Raw genomic sequence first — 21,300 nt, 5'->3', positions numbered from 1 at the left:
CCCCTGTGTGGAAGGAAGGTATGGAATCTCTGCATTAAACAGAGAGAAGGGCACTTATTTGCTGTTACTAATTTATATTTTGTAAAACAAAATTATGTAGCAAATTACTTTTATGAAACTCAATTAAGAGAGCAAAAAAACCAGGACTCAGCTCGGACTGAACCCCGGTCACTTGATTACTGGTGGAAATACCACTACACTACCTGAGTTCATAGACAATACTCTGGTAATCTAACCTAGTCATGACTGAACAATCTGTCATTGGGTTCAATCCCCGCTTAGTCATGGATTTTTTGCTCTCTCAATTATGTGTCAGTTTGCCTGAGTTTGATAAAAGTCATTTAAATCATATTATTTTGGGCTTGCATTGCCTTACGCCCTGTTACGGTGAAGCATATAGGCCAATTTATTTACAACATTGTTACTCAGGTGATGTGTAATTGTTTCACTTGTCTGTGAGTCAGTTTTCTATATAATCATGATTGGCTATTCGGAGGAGTTAATCCAGCAGGGGACAGGGTCTTGTTATGTACAGGGTTGAATGATTAACTCCATGAGAACTACCTGCCCATTGGCCAAAAAGAATTTATAATTATCAATTGGACCAATCAGCAACATTGTTAGAATAATTTCACCACACAAAAAATTGGGGTGAATTATTTGCAAAGCTCTATTCTGATTGGTGGTTAAAGTGACGATATCATATAATTGACCAATCAGAGGCAATGTTAGATCGACAGGTAGTGCTCAGGCGGTAATTTTACTTAAATCGATTAATTTTATTTTAATCCCTGATTTAATTCAACATTAAACTATTTCACAAATCACCTGTTTTGCATTCACTTTTATATGCATGTATAACATGTTTATCCCAAATGGTATGTTCTCAGCTGTCATGGACATCCCTTTGAATAAAATAAATACAACATTTTGTGAAATTAGTTGCTTTTGACTCCTCCAATGGCCAATTTGATTTTTTTTTACACGTTTAATTATAAATTAATTGCCAAAAATCCTTTCTGGCAGACTACAGAGCTGCCAACTACTAGTACTGATTTTCAGTACTTTGTACTGATTTGACTAAAGCATGTCCGTAGCCAGAGGGGTTGTAGGGGTGTTTGGCAAAATGTCTGCTTTATCAGTAAAAAATGTGACAGAAAAACTTGTCAATTATTGCAAATATTTTTGGAAAAGAATAGAAAAATAAATTTTTGATGGAAAACATACATTATGGCTTTAAATCAGAATACTGAAAAGGGTTTTGAAGGCTGGCAGCTCTGAGACTTTCATTGTATTAGTACTACACCACCATGTAGATAAGTACTTGTAGAAAAGGTAAATATATACAGACAGCCTAACCAATGTCTTTCTCATTTTACAACACTTAAGTACTAATAAATTTGTAGGATACTAAAAACGTGTATTTTTTCATTTCTTTAAGGGAGAACTAAACTGATGAAAGTATGATGATGTCCTATAAATGAAAGTGCTTTCATAAGGAAACTGACCCCCTTCCTCCCTCCCTCTGATGTAAGTTTGAAATTTTCCCTGAAATTTTTGAAATGTTGAAAATTTAACCTGAAAGATCAAATTTGACCGTTTTAACTGGGTTTTTTTTACAAACTGTTTTTTTTTTACAAACGTCATCAGACTTTACTAATGAAAGGACTTTCATAATATGACATCATCAAACAATTGGTTGGTTCCATCAGTGCAAGTTAGATTTAACTTTAAAGTACTCAACTTTTATTTTGGTGCATGTATTGGTAATCACAAAATGAGGACAAAATCAGCACCATCTCAAATAAGGACAAAAGCAAAATTTTACTGGGACAAATACACCTAAATATGAAACATTTTAATGCTAAAAATAAAATTTGTCAAAATTTTAGTCTAAAACAGACCCAAAGAAAAATGTTCTTTGCAAGTTTTGGCCAATTTTGTCCAGGTATTTCAAACCAGGATAATGTTTCCCCCTCTGCCCCCATGCATCCGAGGACCAGGTCAAACTATGGACTGTCCATACATGTCCTCTTTTCACATTCAATGGACTAGAATGCTTTAAATATGTCCCTCATTGGATACAGGTGCACAATCATTGCCTAGTATTTCATTTTATTTATGTACAGATTCTGTTTAAAAAAGTTGATATGCAAGAATATATCCCTGGTAATTTGATATACACTTTGCATACTTGTGATGTCCTGTACGTCATCAATGACTTGCGCAGAAACGTAATACAAGCTGTATCAAAATGATTGGTATCCATCAGTTTTTGGTGTTTATTGACAAGCCTACTATACTTCAATAATGCAATATTGGATCCTCTTGAAATGTCCTAAACTTATGTATTGTTTTATGACCTTTTATAACATTTATCTATAAATAAGGTAGCTCTTATGTTGCATTTTGATGAGATAGTCTTATCCATAATCACTGGAAACTGATGGGTACCAACCACTTTGATACAACCTGTATATCCGATAGGCCTACCATAAATTCTCACTTCACTCAAATTATCACAAAAACAATGCATTCTTATCACTTAATGTTCAAATATTTTATTTCATACAAATCAATTCCATTATGTACAATATAATACAAAAGTATACAAAGGTTAAAGTTATTGCATCAAAATATGCTAGTATAAAAGTCGTATAAAAACTTTTTTGAAAACTAGATTTTAAAATAAGTTTATGGTATCTACTCGTATATAGACATGTGGGAGGGTAAGTAAAAATTTGGAAAGTTCAATCTTTATGAAATGACAGGATTTTTTAATTCAAAATTATGTTATGGTCGAATTATGTGTTCTTTTTGTGATCGTTTTAAACGATTACAAAAAGAACACATAAAATTTTAAAATTTGTAACAGAAATGGACTTATTCCTGACTGCCCTAAAATGGTTTCTTTAAAACTCTTCGATCATCATGCATGCCCCTATGCATCCCTCCCTCAATATTGACAAAAAGGTATACTTTTCAGGAGAAAATGTACCAAAGAAGGTCCAAATTATAAAGAAAAATTACCAAAGGCACCAAATTAATCTGAAAAAGTCTGGGGTGGAAGTCCACGTTTTGCATGTAAGCAAATTTGTGGGACAAAGTTCACTTTTTGGTAATGCTTTTTAAGGTATAGGTTTGTTTTGAATATAGACCTATGTGTGCTTGCCTTTCTGGTACGTGTATAGAAGGGTCCTGATCCCGATTCGGAAAACGTGTATACCCCGGCTTTTTGCAGTATGTCTTCCAGTAGGATCAAAATATGTTACGATTAAATTAAATGAGAATACATTATGATTTTTTACTTACAGAGGGGACGGTTAAAATGTAACAAACAATGATTAATTGACGGGTTGATTTAGAACGGACTTGAACAAACAAAAGCCAACCTGACACTAAACATAAACATTTGCACTGTAGATCATGGACTTTTGAAGGAGCTGAGGAGCAATATTTAATGTTTTAATCACATTTTGGTTATTGAATATATATATTATTTCTATCCCTATTATGAACACATGGATCACTAACATACAGCAAAGTCTACACAAGGCAATGAAAATTGATGATGAAACCTACTGAGTATTACCAGGGACCTTGTACGGTCCCTGGTATTACGTACGTTTTTCAGTGGTTATTGTAATTAATGATTATCACATATTGCACCGAATTCTTATAAGGCACCAAGTGGCATGCCATAGGCAAGAGAATTTACCCAAGAATATGCACCGAATTCTTATAAGGCACCAAAAGGCATGCCATAGGCAAGAGAATTACCAAGAATATGAATATTGGGATAGAAAGAAAAGAACAAAAGGAAACTAAAATAGAGAAATAAAAAAGAGGACAGAATTTTGAAAAAGACAACATGGAAAAAGCCAATTTGCAAGAAGGCAAGAAAGGGAAAATAAAGTGTAAAGGGGAAAAAGAAAGGGAAAGAGATAGAAGGATATCGTAAAAGGAAACTGAGAGGAAGCAGGAAGGGAGAAAAGAAAAAAGACTGGGAAATGATAAATATAGGCATAGGGAAGAGAGGAGGTGAAGAAAATGGTTTGAAGATAACAGAATAAAAGAAAAAAGGAAGGGAAGAAGAAAATGGGAGATCAGATGAGAGAAGAAAAGAGATAAGGTCAACTGAAAGATGATATGAAATTGCATAAAACAACAAACGAAAGAGGTAGAAAAGAGAAAAGGAAGAGAAGGGAACAGTATAAACATTGCAAATGCAAAGGGGAAGACAGGGAGTGTAAGGAAGAAAGGGGATTACTGTCGGATAAAAACAAAATGGAAAGCAGATATGAGAAAGAAGAGAAACCAAGGAGAAAAAGTAAGAAACAAAAAATAAAACTTAAAATGGGGAAAAATATATAATGGGGAAACATTCAGGATAAGGAGCAACATTCCTTATGTGTGGGGAGGTTATTTTGTGAGGAATTAACTGGAATTCCAAAGACAGAAAGTTTACTTCAAATTACAACATCGTAAATTGAATTTAATGTGTGTAATAGGGGAGGGGAGGGAGGGACTGTGACAAGCACTTTTGGTTTCTTTCAGCAGATCGTTTCATCATCAATTTTATTACCTCGTGCAGTTTACAATTAATAATTTTCATCATTGCAATTTTGTCCCATAGTAGCCTGCTCTGAATCGATTCAAGCGATATACAGAGAATGTCATTCAATTCACAGCAAACTATTAATACAAGAAAACAAATTTATATACATCACAATACAAACTGAGCAATACTGATTCGTTATTGCAAAATCTAGACATTGAAATATGAAATTTTCTGAAGTATTTTTTTTCTACGATACAGGTTCACAACTCTACTTATTATATCAAATACCATAGGGTAGCATAGAAAGAACGTGGTCCACTTTTCTATAATTAAAATGAAAATTGCATTACGTTAAAAAAGGATTGGCGTAATTTCATCTCGGATTCATAATGCGGAGGTGCCGTATTTAGTGTCAGCTTTGATATGTAATTATTTTCTTTATTTTTCACCCGGGTAAGTCGGGTGAAAAATAAAGAAAATAATTAAATGTCCAAAGCTAACGCTAAATACGGCGCCTCCACTAATGCATGACCTTGCGCCTCATTAGCTCTGATCATTGCAATTTGAACTCTCAATTAATCGTTAGTATACGTCTACTAGCCTATTATTTGCTGTACTTCCCGGCTTTACCAATTTTCTGAATCATGGTTCTGTTCATGCTTCGGAACAAAATCCAATGCAAGCTACATCTACAGCTTCCACCCCTCCCCTCCCCCACTCACACCCCACCCCACCCACCGCTTTCTTGACGTCATCTGCACGGTATACAACCTGAGCCGATGGTTTGCGTGATGGTTTAATTCGGCAATTAAAATAAAATAAAATAGAATATCTAAGATAAAAAAAAGAGATTGCATAAGGCCATGCGTTTTGAGTTGGGCCGGTAATGTGTTACATGTTTTCGCGAGATGAAAAGTGCATGTTTTTTCGTTTAGATATGAATATCTTTCACATATTATACCCAACATATATAAAAGTATACATTTTCTGGCTGCAAATGAACCAAGGAATCCAAAAATGCACTTTAAATTGACACAGGGTGTAACACTAAGGAGTTATGAAACTGAAAATACCAACTATTTTAGGGGGAAAATGTAAAATTTGACAAATTAAAAAAAAAAGTTAGCTTCACCCCTCATATTTAAAAGTTCCATATTTGAATTCCTCTCAGTCAGAGCTTTAAATACATATATAACATCATAGGGTTCAATAATATTAAAATGATTTTGCGCCAGCCTCTTTCAAGGCATATTTTCCCATTGACTTCAATGTATTCCCGAACGGAAAATAAAATATGCAAAATTGCTTCTCAAAGCAAATTAAATTACCTGGAATATGATTGTATGGTGTTATAGTATGCAGTTTAAAGTGAATTGTAAAAATGTGAAAAAAGAAATGGACCTCTTGCATCATATGACCCCTGGGGGTCACTTTTATTAAATTTGCTCCTCCTGATCCTCCTCCTCCTGATCCTCCTCCACCCCGCACATTATGCTAATTAGATGCAAATTATTCAAATGTTAACAACTTTTTACAACTTTTTTAAGGTTTCCTGTATTGGTCTCATCACAAGCTTTAATTTGACACCAAATTTAACTACATAGGCTGCATATTAACTGAGAAAATTAAAAAGATGAACCCTAAAATGTCGCGCGCATGTAACATCTCCACCTATTTACTGGCCCAATTCAAAACGCATGGCCATAATGGAGTATAAAGTTTGAGCACTTGTATCAAAGGCACTTTTAAGCAATATGTCCCTAACTGGACACTAAAGGCACCTGTACCAAAGGCACTTGTACCAAAGGCACTTGTACCAAAGGCACTTTTAAGCAGCATGTCCCTAACTGGACACTAAACAAAGAATTATGATTTCACATGATGAGCACAAACTGTTTGCGCTTTTGTCAATAGCTTTATACAGGTCTGAATTTAGATGCATTTTGTCGTCAAGTTCACATGTAATAAAGGTTTTAGTCAATTTCAATAAATGCAATAAATCTTGATTATTGATATAGGCCTAATTGACTAGCATATATTCCACATTGTTTGGAGAGGTATTAGTCTCTATCTTCAAGGCACAAAGTTTGATAATACTGCTAGTCATCAACAGTTCGAAACTTCCTATAGAAAACTGAAAGTCCACTCGTGCAATACAAGAATGCACACGTTTGTAGAAGTAACTCTTCAAGGCACAAAGTTCCCCGCAAAGTTCAAATTCAGATTTCAACAGGTTGCTAATGAAGCAAATTCCACATGGTGATGTTAAGCTCTATAATCACTCCTGCTTGATCAAAAGCAGAGTCAACTCCTGCTTGATCAAAAGCAGAGTCCAACTCCTGCTTGGTCAAAAGCAGAGTCAACTCATCAACGGCACAAGTCAGTTCAAGTTCATTAAAGGCACAAAGTTCAAACAAGCTTCTTCTTATGAGGCAAATTCCACATTCTGAAGTTCAGATTACAAGCTTCGGCCAAAAATAACTCTTTTATGAAGAAGTTCTGGTGCAAGCTGATTCCACATGTTTATACAGGTAACTCTTCAAAGCGAAGGCTTTGTTGCATTTCTCACACACGTATGGTTTGATGTTACTGTGGGTTTGGATGTGCGCCCTCAAGTTTGATTTATCAGCAAACGCTTTGCCACATTGAGGGCAGGAGAAGGGTTTCTCTCCTGTACAAAAGATAAAGAAGAAAACAAAATTAATTAAAATGGTTGAAAGATTGTATTTTTACTTGCTTAATCAACGTGTTTCCCTATTTTGGTGTATTACACTGTGAATAATGATTAATATTTATATGTATTCATAATTGGTTTGTATTGTATTGATTGATTGGTAATCACGATTGGTTGATTGATTGACATTCACGATGACTGATTATTGGTAGATAGATTGATTGGTTTGCAATTCATGATTGATTGATTGATGGGTTGATTGATTGATTGATTGATTTGATGGATTGATTTATTGATTCTGAGGTATACACTTTTACCAAAATGATGTTGGGCATGTTACACTTGCCTTTTTTTAATAAAAAAAAATATGACGATAGAGCGCACAATTCCATCCTGAAGACACACATATTGCAAATACCTTCTCATTTGCCTCTTAGACTTTTTCCAGCGCCTACTTAGCACGGTACCAGACACTCCAAAACCCGTTCATACTGTGCCAAAACTGCCGTATCTTTCTTAAATCTTGAGGTAACAATCTGGTTTGCTCGATAAATGATAATTTGTTATGTTTACATTCAGTACTTTTAGCTAGATAAAAATACTCAAAAGTTCAAGAGTAGCAAATTTGGATTTAAACACAACATGTGTGAAATACTTTCTATGGAGGAAGGAGTCAAAAGTCATAATTTTACTCATTTTTCACTCTTTACAAGGTCAGAACTTGCCAAAGAAATGGGGTATTGACCTGGTTCGGTTTGTATTTACAGATATAAGATGTTAGCTTTGGGAATAACACAGAACTTTGATGATCAATCATCATTTAGGAGAAGCAAAAGTTAAATTTCTGAATTAGATCGACTTTGGTATTCCAGTGTGCGTTGCCTGTGTGCTTGGTCACTTTTCACTCACTGTGCGTGTAATTTGACTCTTGCATGCATAGACTGTGGTAAGTTCTACGACGTACCAATGAGAAAAAAAGGCATTATATTTGCAATATGCGACGCTCAAGATGCAAAACTGAAAGCTCTATCGATCTGCTCGCTTTATATTAACGATTTAAAATGAACCATATTTATTTAGATAAACAATATGTATCTTTGAAAGACTATTTTGATAATTGTATTGATATAATTATCAGCATTCTTACCTGTATGCGTTCTGATGTGTCCCTGTAACAACCACGGTCTACTGAAACACTTGCCACAGATATGACACTTACAACCCAACTTGTGTGTCCTGTACAGAATCAAAGAAACAATAAAACACCTTATTAGTACAAAAGTTTCGATTTGACCAAAAACAAATCAGTTTCTATGGCAAAGTAAATCCTCAGGAAGTTATTAATTCTGGTATTTGATATTTGAGGTGGGTATAATCAGGTTAATTCGAGTCGTATTTTGATGGATTTTGTTGCTCATTTTCTGTACTGTACTGACTACTGAGGACTAATTAAAGGGATGATTATCAAATACCAAGTTTAGTAGTGGAATAAAATCTATGATCTTTGAACTTTTCAAAAGTAGCAGTGACAACGAAAATGTGTGTTTTGTTTCATAATAATGATTAATTATTGTGGTTATTTTCGTCTACTTTTGTTATAATTGTGCTCATTTGTATCAATGCTTGAATTGGTTATTACTTTTATTGGCTTTTGACTCAATGTAAAAAGTTTCATTTGTAAACAAGAAAAGTCTTTAAAAGGACAGTCACAGTCCTTTGTTTTGTTTCTAGTGACGGTTGTTAGCTGTTGTTTGATGGGATCTTTGCTAGTTTTTCAAACAAAACATCATGTACAACCAAATTTTAGACCTGAACAGCTAAATGTGATATCATGCTAACGTATACAGATGCTTTTGAGTCATTCTCAACTTTAATTTTCACTCTTTTACAAAATTATTCACTTTTATAGCATTTTTATAGCTTTTTCGGATATAAAATATATCTATTAATGACAAAATTGGTGGCGCTATTTAGTTACTGGAAATTACTCTTTCAAGCTTTTAATACAAACAACTCCTTTTATTGTTTGATAAAGTATGTTTATAAAATTTCCTTGTTGCTTGTTTCACCTATTCCAGCTGTTTTAATGGCAGTATTAATCACCCACCCCTTGCAAATAAAGAAATATGATTTAGGATAAATAGCGCCATCTATAGTTTGCATTTAGTTAATAATGAAGCCAATTCTATATACATCAAACAACCGATCCACTAAGGCTAAATTCGGAATTTTTGAAAATTGAGCTACCACCATTACTAACTTGCTCAGAACATACAATAATATTTCTGTTGTTGAATCCTCAGTTGAATACTTAGTTGCAAAGTTATGAAACTATATGTCTAGTTTTGTATTTTTATTGTTTTTTCTTCTCACTTTTTGCTTATCTCAAATTCATTTTGCCGACTTTAGCCTGATTGGACCAAATCTGGTCACATTTTGTTTGTTTGTTTTCTTTTCTTGCTTACCTGATATGCATTGACAGTGCTGGCATGGACACGTAGACCTTGTCGCAATGTGGGCATTTACGTGCTTTCTGATCAGTCACACTCCTATGCGTTTGTCGATGTCTTGCAAGATTGCTTGACGTGCTGTACCGTTTGCCGCACTCTGGACACGAGTGACTCCCAGTCATGAGCATATTACCATCATCCTGGTCATTGGAATCATCTCCAGAACCCAGAGGATGATTTAAGCACTTCCCAGCAAGTCTTGCGGTTAGCACAGCTGTGTGAGTGAACATGACACCACTGCCCGCCCACTGCATACACACGTGCATGGTGAAATTTGAATTTTGACAGATATATTTACACAAAAAACACCTTCAAAAGGTCGGTCGATTTCACATTTTATGTTATCTACAGAAGGTGTGAATTATCCTTCATGCATACATCACTTTAGATCTGAAATCGACCAACTAATAATGACACACGGGCAATTCTAAAACAACATCTTTTGCACAGAGTTCAATGGGGTTTGAAAAGTAAAGTGGCAGTTGAAACTCTAGTGATAACACTTTTACAGTGCATGATGGGGCTTCCTTAAATCATCCTCTGTCCAGAACCAGAAGACTTGAAACTGTCTATGTAGTCCGTTTTATCAGGGATATGAGAGAAATCTCTGGCTTTATCGGCTGATAATTTGGTCATGTCCAATGGTTGCATCTGGACACCGCCATCAGACGGCATCGTAGCGCGGATAGCGTGGCCAATACCACATGCTTCATCTCCAGCCGTTGGTGATCGCTTCTCAAACTGACCATGATGGGAAGAAGGGGTTGTGGCAACGACTAGGCCTTGGTAGTTGTAATTAGTCAATTCAGCTGAAGTAGCCTCCAACAAAGACATTGCATTGAGGGGAGGGGAATGATGAGCACTGCCATCGGAAGAATAGGAGTTTCGTCGGCTCTGGTTGCGTACAGTCTTTCCAGGCGTATCCAGGGTGGTCTTTGATGAACGGCCTCGTGGACGGCCTTTCTTCTTGCCTTTCTTTGGCTCAAGTGGGTCGAATTGGGTGGTATGAAATTGCAATGGTTTCACTCGAATAGGACTGGTCATTGCCCCGGTCATTGCCATCCGAATTTGAGGCACAAATATGCTGAGATGATCTTCATAGTAATTACCTGCAGCAGAGAAACAATAAGAGGTTGGGTATTTAATGTTAATTGCATTCAAAGTGTTCAAGTTTTCAGTGTTATCTGTGCATACAAGAACCTGTTGAAACCTTACGCCTTTCACCCAAACTAATGACAAGACCTCTTCTATACATTGAAGCCGGCTTTCCCTTTTAAAGGGAATCTTTATCAAGTTTAGGCCAAATTGGCAATGGGCGTTGCGAATCATTACAGGAGGATATAACATTCTCATTGCCTTTAGCATTGAACATGTAACCTGGCAATTAACGTACAACATCTATTCAAACAATGCCTTGTAAACAGAAGTTTTAACAGATTAATCACTGTGATGACTTATGAATTGACCATAAGGTAGTGAGATCATTTGGATGGCGACACTGTTTGAAGTTGACAATTAGATGACCCTGGTCAACAGACGGTAAGAACATGAAGAATGACGGCCTGATTGGTCAATGATGGTGGTTTTCATTTGAACAATAAGATGCCATTAATTTATTCATTAAATATTATTTATGTTATTGAAATGAAAAACAAAAGGAGAAAAACAACAGTAAGAACACAAAACACAACAAACCAACAACAACACAACATACGAAACAGGTGACATCGGTGGTGTCCGCGCTGTCGGAGATGCGAATTAATATAATTGGGAGAAAACTACACGTATTTTAAATGTTGCATAACATAATTTCAGGTGACAATGATCATGATGATGATACTACGGTATCTCCTTGGAATGCGTATCCAAATTGAAGCGGAAGAGGACTTGGTCAGCCATAATAACCGCCATTTTGCCGCAGTAATTTAATAATATCACTCGTTGTTTTCTTCCTTGCGAGTCCAATTTAATCAATTTGGGCTCTTTCCCTGCTCTCTCTCTACTACTTATTTTCTGCTTTTCTGTTGACAAAACTTCGTAAAGTTGTAAGCCAATCCACCACTTGTTTTGTTCACCATTTTGTTCGTTCCACATAGGATCCACAACATCAGGGCACAGTTCTTCAACTCCAATACATTTGTACATTCATTGAATGACCTTTGAAAATTTAGGTACAAAAACTCATACTCTGCAACTTGAGGTCAAATTGTGCTCTATGATTGTTTGATTGAGTTTATTGAACTATGCCATTGAGATGAGGCTATTGTGGACCATTTCGTTCGTTGCGGCGGGTCGAGCCGTAAATTAACCAATTAGATCTCATGTAATCTAGCGGTGTAATATTCACCCTAGACGACCTTCATTGAGGACAATTCTCAGCGGGGAATGGTTAACTCGTCAACATGCTGCATGCAACACAAAATTCCTCTTTTCTGCACTTTTTTTGGTTCATTATTTACCCATTTCCGAAATGTCTTACCACGCCTTTCATAATTAATCTGAAGACTGAACTTGGGTCATGATGATGGTACTTGAATTGTGTTCATAAAATTTGCAAAAGTCATTACGGGGGTTTTAATAGCATCGTTACCTTGAAGTTCAGAGTTGTCCTGAATTTGAACTAAATTGCATGTCAAACAATAACATCCGAGTTAACAGCACATTTCTATAAAGTAAAATAAATTCAATTTTACCGACTTAGGTCAAGAAAACACCGTGGGGCGTGACAAAGAGATACCCTACCAAGCCTACACCAACAAAAGCAACAACCGGGGAGGGTTCAACCCTTTGACACCTGTTTTGCCGTTTCACAATTTTTTAACCAAAATTTGATTTAACTTTATACCGCCTTGACGCACGCTTTGATAATACCAGCGGCACGCGTTGGCAAGTTTCACTTTACTCTGCAGTTTTAAAATGAGTTTAATAGACACGAAATTGTGAAAACATGGCAACATGCTGCGTCGTTGTCTTATTTATTTGTTTTAATGACAAGCTGACATTCCTTTGATTGAAAAGCATTAAAGTTAGTTGGCTCGCAATCCTTTATAAACATCAAGTTTGATTTTGATGTACTAATAATGTCCTAAGTTGTACGTTGTTGATCCATGCTTTCGGACTCAAAAACAAACCAACAATTAATGACAAGGCTATGAATGGCAATGAAAAATGTCAAATGTCCAATTTGTCTGCATGTGCCCGTTTAATATTTTGTTTGTTTGTCAAAATAAAGTCACATTCCATACTTTGAAGGATGGACACTTGTCCACCTTTCCCACTTGTCATTCAGCTCAGTGCTATTTATTTTCACATATGTTTTGACATTTTGTTTTTGTTTTTGATTTCAAGTTAAATTTATTACACAAATTATTGAGTTATCTGTTATTTTGCTATACCTATGACCATTATGACGACCCGAATTAATATCAAATTGATTTGTTGATTTTGACATAAAGGGTTTCTTGTCCGTCCATGACACTGGCCTGAATCGGCATTTGTGGCCGATGCCTATGGATGGAATGCTGGCAAGCAACCAAGTTATTTTTAACCTTGCACCTACCTTGCAGGTCAAGATTCAAACAATTTCAATGATTCTTTCCTACATTATTATATTTTTTCAAGTCAATAGAATAAAATAACTTTACGGTATAGGCCTAGGCTAAGAATAATTGAAGCGACGCATCTTTATATTGCTTTAAAATATTATTTTTAAAATTTCATTTTAAGGCCCCTCATTATCTTCATCATTACCATGATTACAGTTGTTGCTGAAATTGGTTTGACATGTTTGAGATTGACTGGGTGAATGGGGCTGGGGTTGGATGCGGTTGTTGGCGTGGTTGATGTTGGGGTTAACTGTTAATGTTAATATTGATGTCAATATTGATGTCGATGTCGGCGTTGATGTTGATGTTGATATATATGACAACCCATACAAACCAAACTTCGTTTTACTAGACATTTGTAAGTCAGATACACTAATAATAAAGTATTGTAGGACCAAAACATTTGAAGGATATTAAAATGTCAATGCAAAATGTCACAGTAGCAGAATGTTTATGGACCATTTCCTTTCTTTTACAAGTTTACATGTTTACAAAGTTCCCTAGGTCGGGCGGGCGTACGGCGGTGAAGACCCTTTCCTCATCACTGATAAATAAATCAAAAGGAGATGAGCGCTACCAACTGGTGCGGTCACTTCGTCCCTCACTCATCTGTTAGCGTTGATTGATGAGTGTTGGATATAATACCTGCTTACTATACTGCCTGCTGCTGCCACGCGAACGGTCGTGTGCCGACTCGCAACCACTCACGTCCCATGCCCAAATATGGTTGAAAACAGTGTGCTCCCCACCATCCAACATCCAGGCAAGTACCTAATCTACATCATCTCACTTTAGAGTACTTTGCAGGGTGAACTTTAAATGTAGTAAAAGTAGTATAGGTATTTTAGCTATCTGAGCAGAAAACCTTTTTGCAAGTTGTTCAAATATTTCTATCTCGCTTTGTTTTCTCCCGATCCCCACCTCTTCTCGTTTTGATTCGTGTCTCTCCCGTTGTTCGTGCTTTGTCTTTTCTTCAATCATCAATCATATTTATTTCCATCAAAACTAAAACATACAAATAACAAAACAATTCTAGCACTTGACGTTTTCTCTTTCTGGTTAATTCTTGTGTGCTCTTTTTGCTCTCTTTCTTGGTTTCTTTTTTTATTCTTCTATATCTCTTTTTGATGATCTTTATCTGTCTTACTACCTCCCTCTCCCCTCTCCCTCTCTAATTCTTCCTCAGTTCCCATGTCCAGGCTATTTCTCTCTGTATATGTCTCTGATTGTCCCTCTCCGTTACTGTCTTGTCCCCCGTCTCCGCTGTTTTCGTTTTGGTTTGCATATAAATGTCTCTCGTTTAATTTTCTCTTCGCATGTTTTTGATGTCGCTTACTCTTCTTGGTAAATTCTATCTAAGGTTGCAATACATCTTTATAAGATTTGTTGTTGTTTTCTTTTCCACTTTGAAGGTTCAACATTGTGTTGAAAAGATTTTATGAACATTTTGATTATGTGATCCTCGATTGCATTAATCATCGATGGATCGGTCTTTCAGTATGTTCTTCGAGATCTTTTTATTTTTATGGATTTGATTGTCGTAAAATATCATAACTATAAACATACTCAGGCTGATTACTAATCATGACGATGTCTGAAAACTAAGCTTTCTTTTAGTCTCTATAGTACAGTCACAGGAGTTAACCATCAGCTGCACAATAAAGTTACTACAGCGGCAGGTCCATGCATTCTTGCTGTGCAGCATGTATGCCTATGTCGTAAGATCATTGATTAATTGGTGTCAGCCCATTAATTGGTGTCAGAAATAATGTCGCGATCCAGCAGATGACCAAATGTTACGCAAATTAGCCTAAGCATTTGACAGCAGTCAATCAAAGTCATCTTCCAGTCATAATCTTACGATTTATACCACTACATCATTCTACTCCTCCACTGATAAGAGCAGAAGCAACCGGGAGTAGCAACCGGTTGATTGGTTGATACAGATGATGTGGACATCACTATTTCTTCGGAAGTGAATTTATTGCCATATCTAAATGTCACATGATGGGAATTCCTTCACATCGTAGCTGTCGGATGTGCTAAGATATAAGACACCGGAACGAAATTAAAACAATTTGGTATAGTTTCTTTTTTTGCCCAAGTTAATTGCGACAACATTGATTTTTGGATCGGTTGATTGCATGCCGGAATTATAATTTTAATTGCTAACATACATGGATGCATAAAAGTGGTCGAATAAAATTTCTCGCTAGTGAACCTTCTCCTTAATAATGCTTAAATTAACAATGGAACAAAGAATACTTTAAAGTCCTCAACAATGCTCAATGACTATTTGCTTGAACCTCGGATGTAACTATTAAGCTTACCTCTCTCTATCTCTTTTCTTTTCCTTCATTTCTTTTCATTTCTCTTTCTTTCTTTCTTTCTTTCTTTCTTTCTTTCTTTCTTTCTTTCTTTCTTTCTTTCTTTCTTTCTTTCTTTCTTTCTTTCTTTCTTTCTTTCTTTCTTTCTTTCTTTCTTTCTTTTTTCTTTCTTCCTTCCTTCTTTCCTTCCTTCCTTCCTTCCTTCCATCCTTCCTTCCTTCCTTCCTTCCTTCCATAGAAGTTCATTAGACACATAATTTGTATGTGTGAAAAAAAGATGAACCGTGATGATGAGTCTAGGGTGACCAACTGATGACGAAGTATACAGTGTCTGGCACTTGCTGACATGATATCAGCTATATCTGCCAATATACCAACCCCTTATAAGGCCCCTCTCTACCATACTGTGATGAGTTCAAACTCTAGGCCCCACCGTAGCTCATCTCATCTCGCATCATCATCATCATCATCATCATCCAAACAACATGTCCAAGCCTGGCTACCATGCATCAGCTAACCACGGATGATAATTCACCTGTCTTTCGGCCAACCACCGCAGATGGTTAGCTCATCTTACAAGATAAATTGCCCGCAAACATATGGAGGGATTCAGGTTGGAGGGGTTTCAACCCCTTGGATGGATGAATCATAAACAGAAACTAAAAATAATATTGCAACATAGGGCTGACAGCTTGTGAACTTTTCCAAGTAGTTGTAGTATACACAGACATGACAGAGAAAAACCGTTTCATGCCAAAATGAAATTTCCCTAAAATCGTGTAAAATATTTTCAAATCATGTGTTAACAAGAAATGTCTTTAAAAAGACAACGCCATGGATGAAGATCATGTTTCATAATTTTGCATTGCAAGTGCTTGGAATGCTAGTAAATTTGAATGTTTGGCACAACTAACCGGGTGCGAAATATTGACATTTATTGGTAAATACCACCAATGACATACTTGGAAATACTCAAAATTTTCATGTTGAAAGCTGAAGTTGAAAAATGTGTGATAAGTAGGCCTATTGGTTTAAATCAAACATGACTAATTTGTTAATTAGCTTAGTATACAAGACATGATCAATTTATAGGACGCGAGACGCGTCAATTTAACGTCTACCATTAAAAAATATAAACTCGGTGATGTATGATGATATTTCGCTGTTGTGGTGTCTGGTCGCATCAGTTTATAGCAATGTAGTCTTGCCAATCCGTGCGCTGTGGTCCTCCCGCCCGCCCGCCGACAGCAAGTGTCCTGCAAACTCGCGTAAACAAGTTGCGGGGCCCGCCAAAGGTTTCAGATGCATTCAATAAAGCTATATTCAAGTATTATACGTGGCTGGCTTTTTTTTTTTTTTTATATAAGAGGGTTGATTATAAAGTTCATAATCCAACTTTGAATGAGCATCTTGGCATTAAATCATTTTACTTCTACAAAAGATATTGTTTTTTACGACTTTCATTGATAAATATCGTAAATTTTTAAAGTTTGTACGACTGTTAAGAAATAAACTAATTGATGATGTGTTGGCAAGTGTGGTCACTAAGTTAAACATCCTATTATCTAATAGCCGACCAATTACACGGTCAATTTGAATCGCCAAAATATCTATGATGGTGGCCTACGATACCATATAAACAAACGAACGAACACAGCCTAAGAACTACATGACAACATTTAACATAGAAAACCACGTAATAAACAATGGTATTTGCCCATGATAAAGTTTACGTTTACAAAGAAGGAGACAAAGGAGTTTTATCAAATATTAATCACTGTTAATACAGAAATAAGACCCAAAAGTGAAAGTTCAGATTTAGGACCATCATTTGGGGTACAAATTTTTCAAGCTTATGTCCGGATAAGGTTGACCCCCATGAGAGTTTATACTGCTAGCGGCTGTCCGTCAAATCTTTGGATCCTAAAATATACCACTATGCAGCAGGGATGATGATGCCAAGCCAGATAACAGATGACTTTGGCTGGTTCTCATATATCATCAGGGCTGTTTACTACAATGCCTCAAGCACTGGGAACCCAGTTAACTTGGTGTTTTGTATAGGAGTGTGCCGGGTAGTGTGGAGGCACGCGCCGTCGTTACCATATTTGGGCATGAAGACTACCTCGGCTACTGTACCGATGTTGATGCAGTAAAAACCACATGTAAAACTCGACCACTGACATTTAGGTGCATATGGTGAGATTATGAGATTATGACATCAATTATAAAGATGACAATTAACAGAATATAGACATGTGTCAACTTAGAAAGTTTCGTTCCTTTTTATAGAGGCCTAGAATGGTTTCTTCTTCTTTCAACATTTTTCAATACCGTCGTATTTTGCTGCGACATCAATCGCAAAAAGAGTGTTTTTTAGATTGGCCCATATTTATAGTAAAACTAAAATTATGGTAACTTACTTTGTTTTCAATTTAATAAATATGATTTGAATTAAAATTAGCAAGAAAGACAAAGCTAGATGAATACTTACAAATGTGATCATAGTGGTGAAATTCAAAATTTGTTTCTCAAATTAATTTTTCTAGATGGCCGCAATATCAACATATTTTCATCGATGTATATATCAGAAATATTTTAACTGCTAGTTGGTAAATTGCATGCATAAACGTGTTATTTTGCCTGATATGTGTTTTGCCAATTATTTTAGCAACTTATTCAAGTTGAATTTCTTAATTTCTGGAAATCGAAATCACCATAGCGTTTTGTGAAACAAATGTTACAAAATATGCATACATTTTTGTCTCATTTTCATTCGGTTTTCAAACACTCAGTGCGTCCGTCATTTGACTCAATTAAAGTCATGTAGAAAACAAATGCAATAAGATTAAGTTAAGAAGAAAAAGAAGCAACGAAAGTACATAACATTGCAAAGGAGAAAAGAAGTTTGTTAACAATGGCAACTAATTGAGTCGACACCAAACTAAATATATATATTTATGTGCTCTGTTCTCCCTTTATCATGTATCCATCTTGCTCTTTCTCTTAATAATTATTCAATTAATTCTTTCGCTATACTCTGTCTCTCAATCCTCTTTTTGCTACTTTCATTTCTCTCTAACTCTCTCCCTTTATCACCTCCCTCTCCCCCCTACCCCTCCTCACTGCAAAAACAGTGTTTAGAAAGTTAAACGGAAATGTTTAGCATTTAAACATTAGCATTTGAACATTTTGATGTTTAGATCCTTGTTAAAACATATTTCATATGATTCTGTATTATTAGATGTTTAGAGTTTAATGCTAAACAAAATGCTAAACAATTAACTTTCTAAACACCAATACTTTAAAGTCCTCAAGAATGCTCAATGACTATTAAAATAGAACCTCGGATGTAACTTATCCACGATTTCTAAACACTGTTTTTGCATGTACTGTAGCTCTATCTGTATCTCCCCTCTATATATGATCCCCATCTCTCTCAATATCCTGTCAAAATTTCAAACTTAACGAAAATGTTATAAGGTGTTTTTGATAATTTAGATTTTATCAGCATCCATGGTTGTTGCAAGCATGTTTTCCTTGTACAAACTTCAAAAGATGCAAGTCTGATATCACGGTTGGTATCACGCGGATACCTCAAGTTTCACCGTGACAACTGATGCAAATCATCCCAGAGCCGAAAATAATTAATTTGGTCTAAATCATGAAAAAGAGAACTCGGAGAACTTAAGACGTTTTGATAGAGTTGATGAGGTTGATTAAAGTTAGGTGTTGTGGTAGTATCAATGAAACCACTTGCTAAGTATGCTGGAACGTGATACTGGTGGAATTTGAGGGAACATACCGAAAAAAGAATGACAATAAAGAAAAGAGTTATGGCGACCTGAAAATGGCTAAAACGTGATAAAAAACGCTTTTGTCTCATCAAAAATTACACACATCTGCATCAAATCATTAGAATCAGGTAGTTGTAATGAGGTGGCTTAAAGGTGGAATAAACTCTAGTATGTGGTCGGGGCATTTCCCTGCGTGATGCGGCCAGGCGGGGCACTTGGTATTGTCGCCGTACTGACGACGCGCCAACCGCGTCATGCCGAATTTGGACAACGATGGAATGACCACCGGCACATAAAACATTTTACATGACAAAGTATACAATGCAAAGACATAGTTCAAGTTCAAAATATTCATCAATAAACAAATATGAAATATACTTACAATGGCTTGCAACTGAGAAGCAATCCCAATATCCTTCCGTTGAATCAGTGGGTTTGAACTCACGACGTACTAAAAATGATCGTGGCATTTTGGCAAGAGACAAAGTTGACAAAGTTTGGCAAATCAAAAGTAAATGTTGCTAAACTGAGATGGATAAATCCAATAGTGGTAGAAGTGGTATATCAGTGGTTTGTACAACTGATCTTCACGTCTTGCTATCAAATAGCTAAATGTCAGAAGCAACAGGCGAACTGTTTGCTATATCTTGTCGGCGGCCGGGAGAGAAAGTAAGCAAGGCGCGTGCGCGGTGACAAACCAGCATGTCATTTGAGCGTCGTACAGAATCCTATGGTGATAACGCAACAAGTGGTAAAAGAGCACCAATGCAGTGATTGGATCGAGGCAAAATAAATGGCAGGGCGCATGTCAACTGGATTCCAACACACTCCTGACTCCATGCACCGATCATTATCGGCTCTCGATATGTCTGTCACTCATTATGGGTCGTTAGTACCGGCCAGGCCCCTTTTTGTTCGGGTCGAATTGGGTTAGGGACGCACCATTAGATTCTCAGGGGGGGCATGGGAGTTTGGGTCAGGCAGAATTTTTTTTTTTCGCCGCCGAAGGCGGCGGATTTTTTTTTTTCGCCTCCAAGAGCACCGAATTATTATATTTAGCCGCCTTCGGCGGCGAAGTTATTTTTTTTCAATTTTAATGTACATTTTAATACAAAGTTGGGTGGGTGAAATTTTTTTTTACTCATCAGTGAGGCAAAATTTTTTTTTTTTCTCACTAGTGGGCAAAGTTTTTTTTTTGTCTCACTAGTGGGCAAAGTTTTTTTTTTTTTCTCACTAGTGGGCAAAGTTTTTTTTTCAAAAACTCCCATGCCCCCCCTGAAATCTAATGGTGCGCCCCTTAGCGCGTTCGCTTGGTCCCTTGTGACCCTGTGGTATAATACCGAATAAACGATATCACAAAATCGCATCAATTTCTTGAGATTTTGAGTATTTTGATTCTAAAAAGATAAGTTCAATAACATTGAATAAGCTGAAATGAATCATCTTCATAATTTGTTTGATATAACATGATCACTGAATGGTGGCGATGGAGCTCTGCCGAATGTATACATGTACATGGTATAGATTCTTGCCTGTATAAAACAATGGTTCATCTGGAGCCAAACCATGCACTTGTTCCTCGAAAGTTCAGTGTTTGTTGTTTTTAAATACTTATAGTATGACTATGAACAACTTGAGTTGAATACCGAGATTTGATACTAAAATATGGCCTGGTCTCAGCTAACTACTTAATAAAAATCCCTTTAAAAGGGATGTACCGCAAAAGGATGAATTACAATAAGTAACATCAGATTCATTTTTAAAAATATATTGTAAAAATAATTTTTAAGTGTCAATATTATGGTTGTTTGAACATTTTGAGCCAA

General features: G+C 36.1%; 1 protein-coding gene across 2 annotated transcripts; it reads right to left on the bottom strand.

Annotated features, from left to right (window-relative positions):
- Positions 1–6,263: 6,263 nt before the first annotated feature.
- Positions 6,264–20,382, bottom strand: LOC140135909 (uncharacterized). Of its 2 annotated transcripts, XR_011856586.1 has the most exons (6): positions 19,857–20,382; positions 10,298–10,854; positions 9,701–9,912; positions 8,383–8,471; positions 6,373–7,232; positions 6,264–6,342 (listed from the first exon to the last, which is right to left on the bottom strand). XR_011856586.1 is itself a non-coding variant. In XM_072157579.1 (5 exons), exons 1-5 carry the CDS (start codon positions 19,942–19,944, stop codon positions 7,048–7,050), a joined length of 1,131 nt encoding a protein of 376 aa, XP_072013680.1. In that variant the 5' UTR covers positions 19,945–20,382; the 3' UTR covers positions 6,270–7,047. The 2 variants fall into 2 exon arrangements, 1 of the variants encoding a protein (XP_072013680.1); XM_072157579.1 differs by having other exon boundaries at positions 6,270–7,232.
- Positions 20,383–21,300: the final 918 nt, after the last annotated feature.

Source organism: Amphiura filiformis, chromosome 16, assembly GCF_039555335.1.
Source record: "Amphiura filiformis chromosome 16, Afil_fr2py, whole genome shotgun sequence".
Classification (NCBI taxonomy): domain Eukaryota; kingdom Metazoa; phylum Echinodermata; class Ophiuroidea; order Amphilepidida; family Amphiuridae; genus Amphiura; species Amphiura filiformis.
Note: the sequence above shows the minus strand (reverse complement) of the source record. Positions and strands in the feature narration are given on the sequence as shown.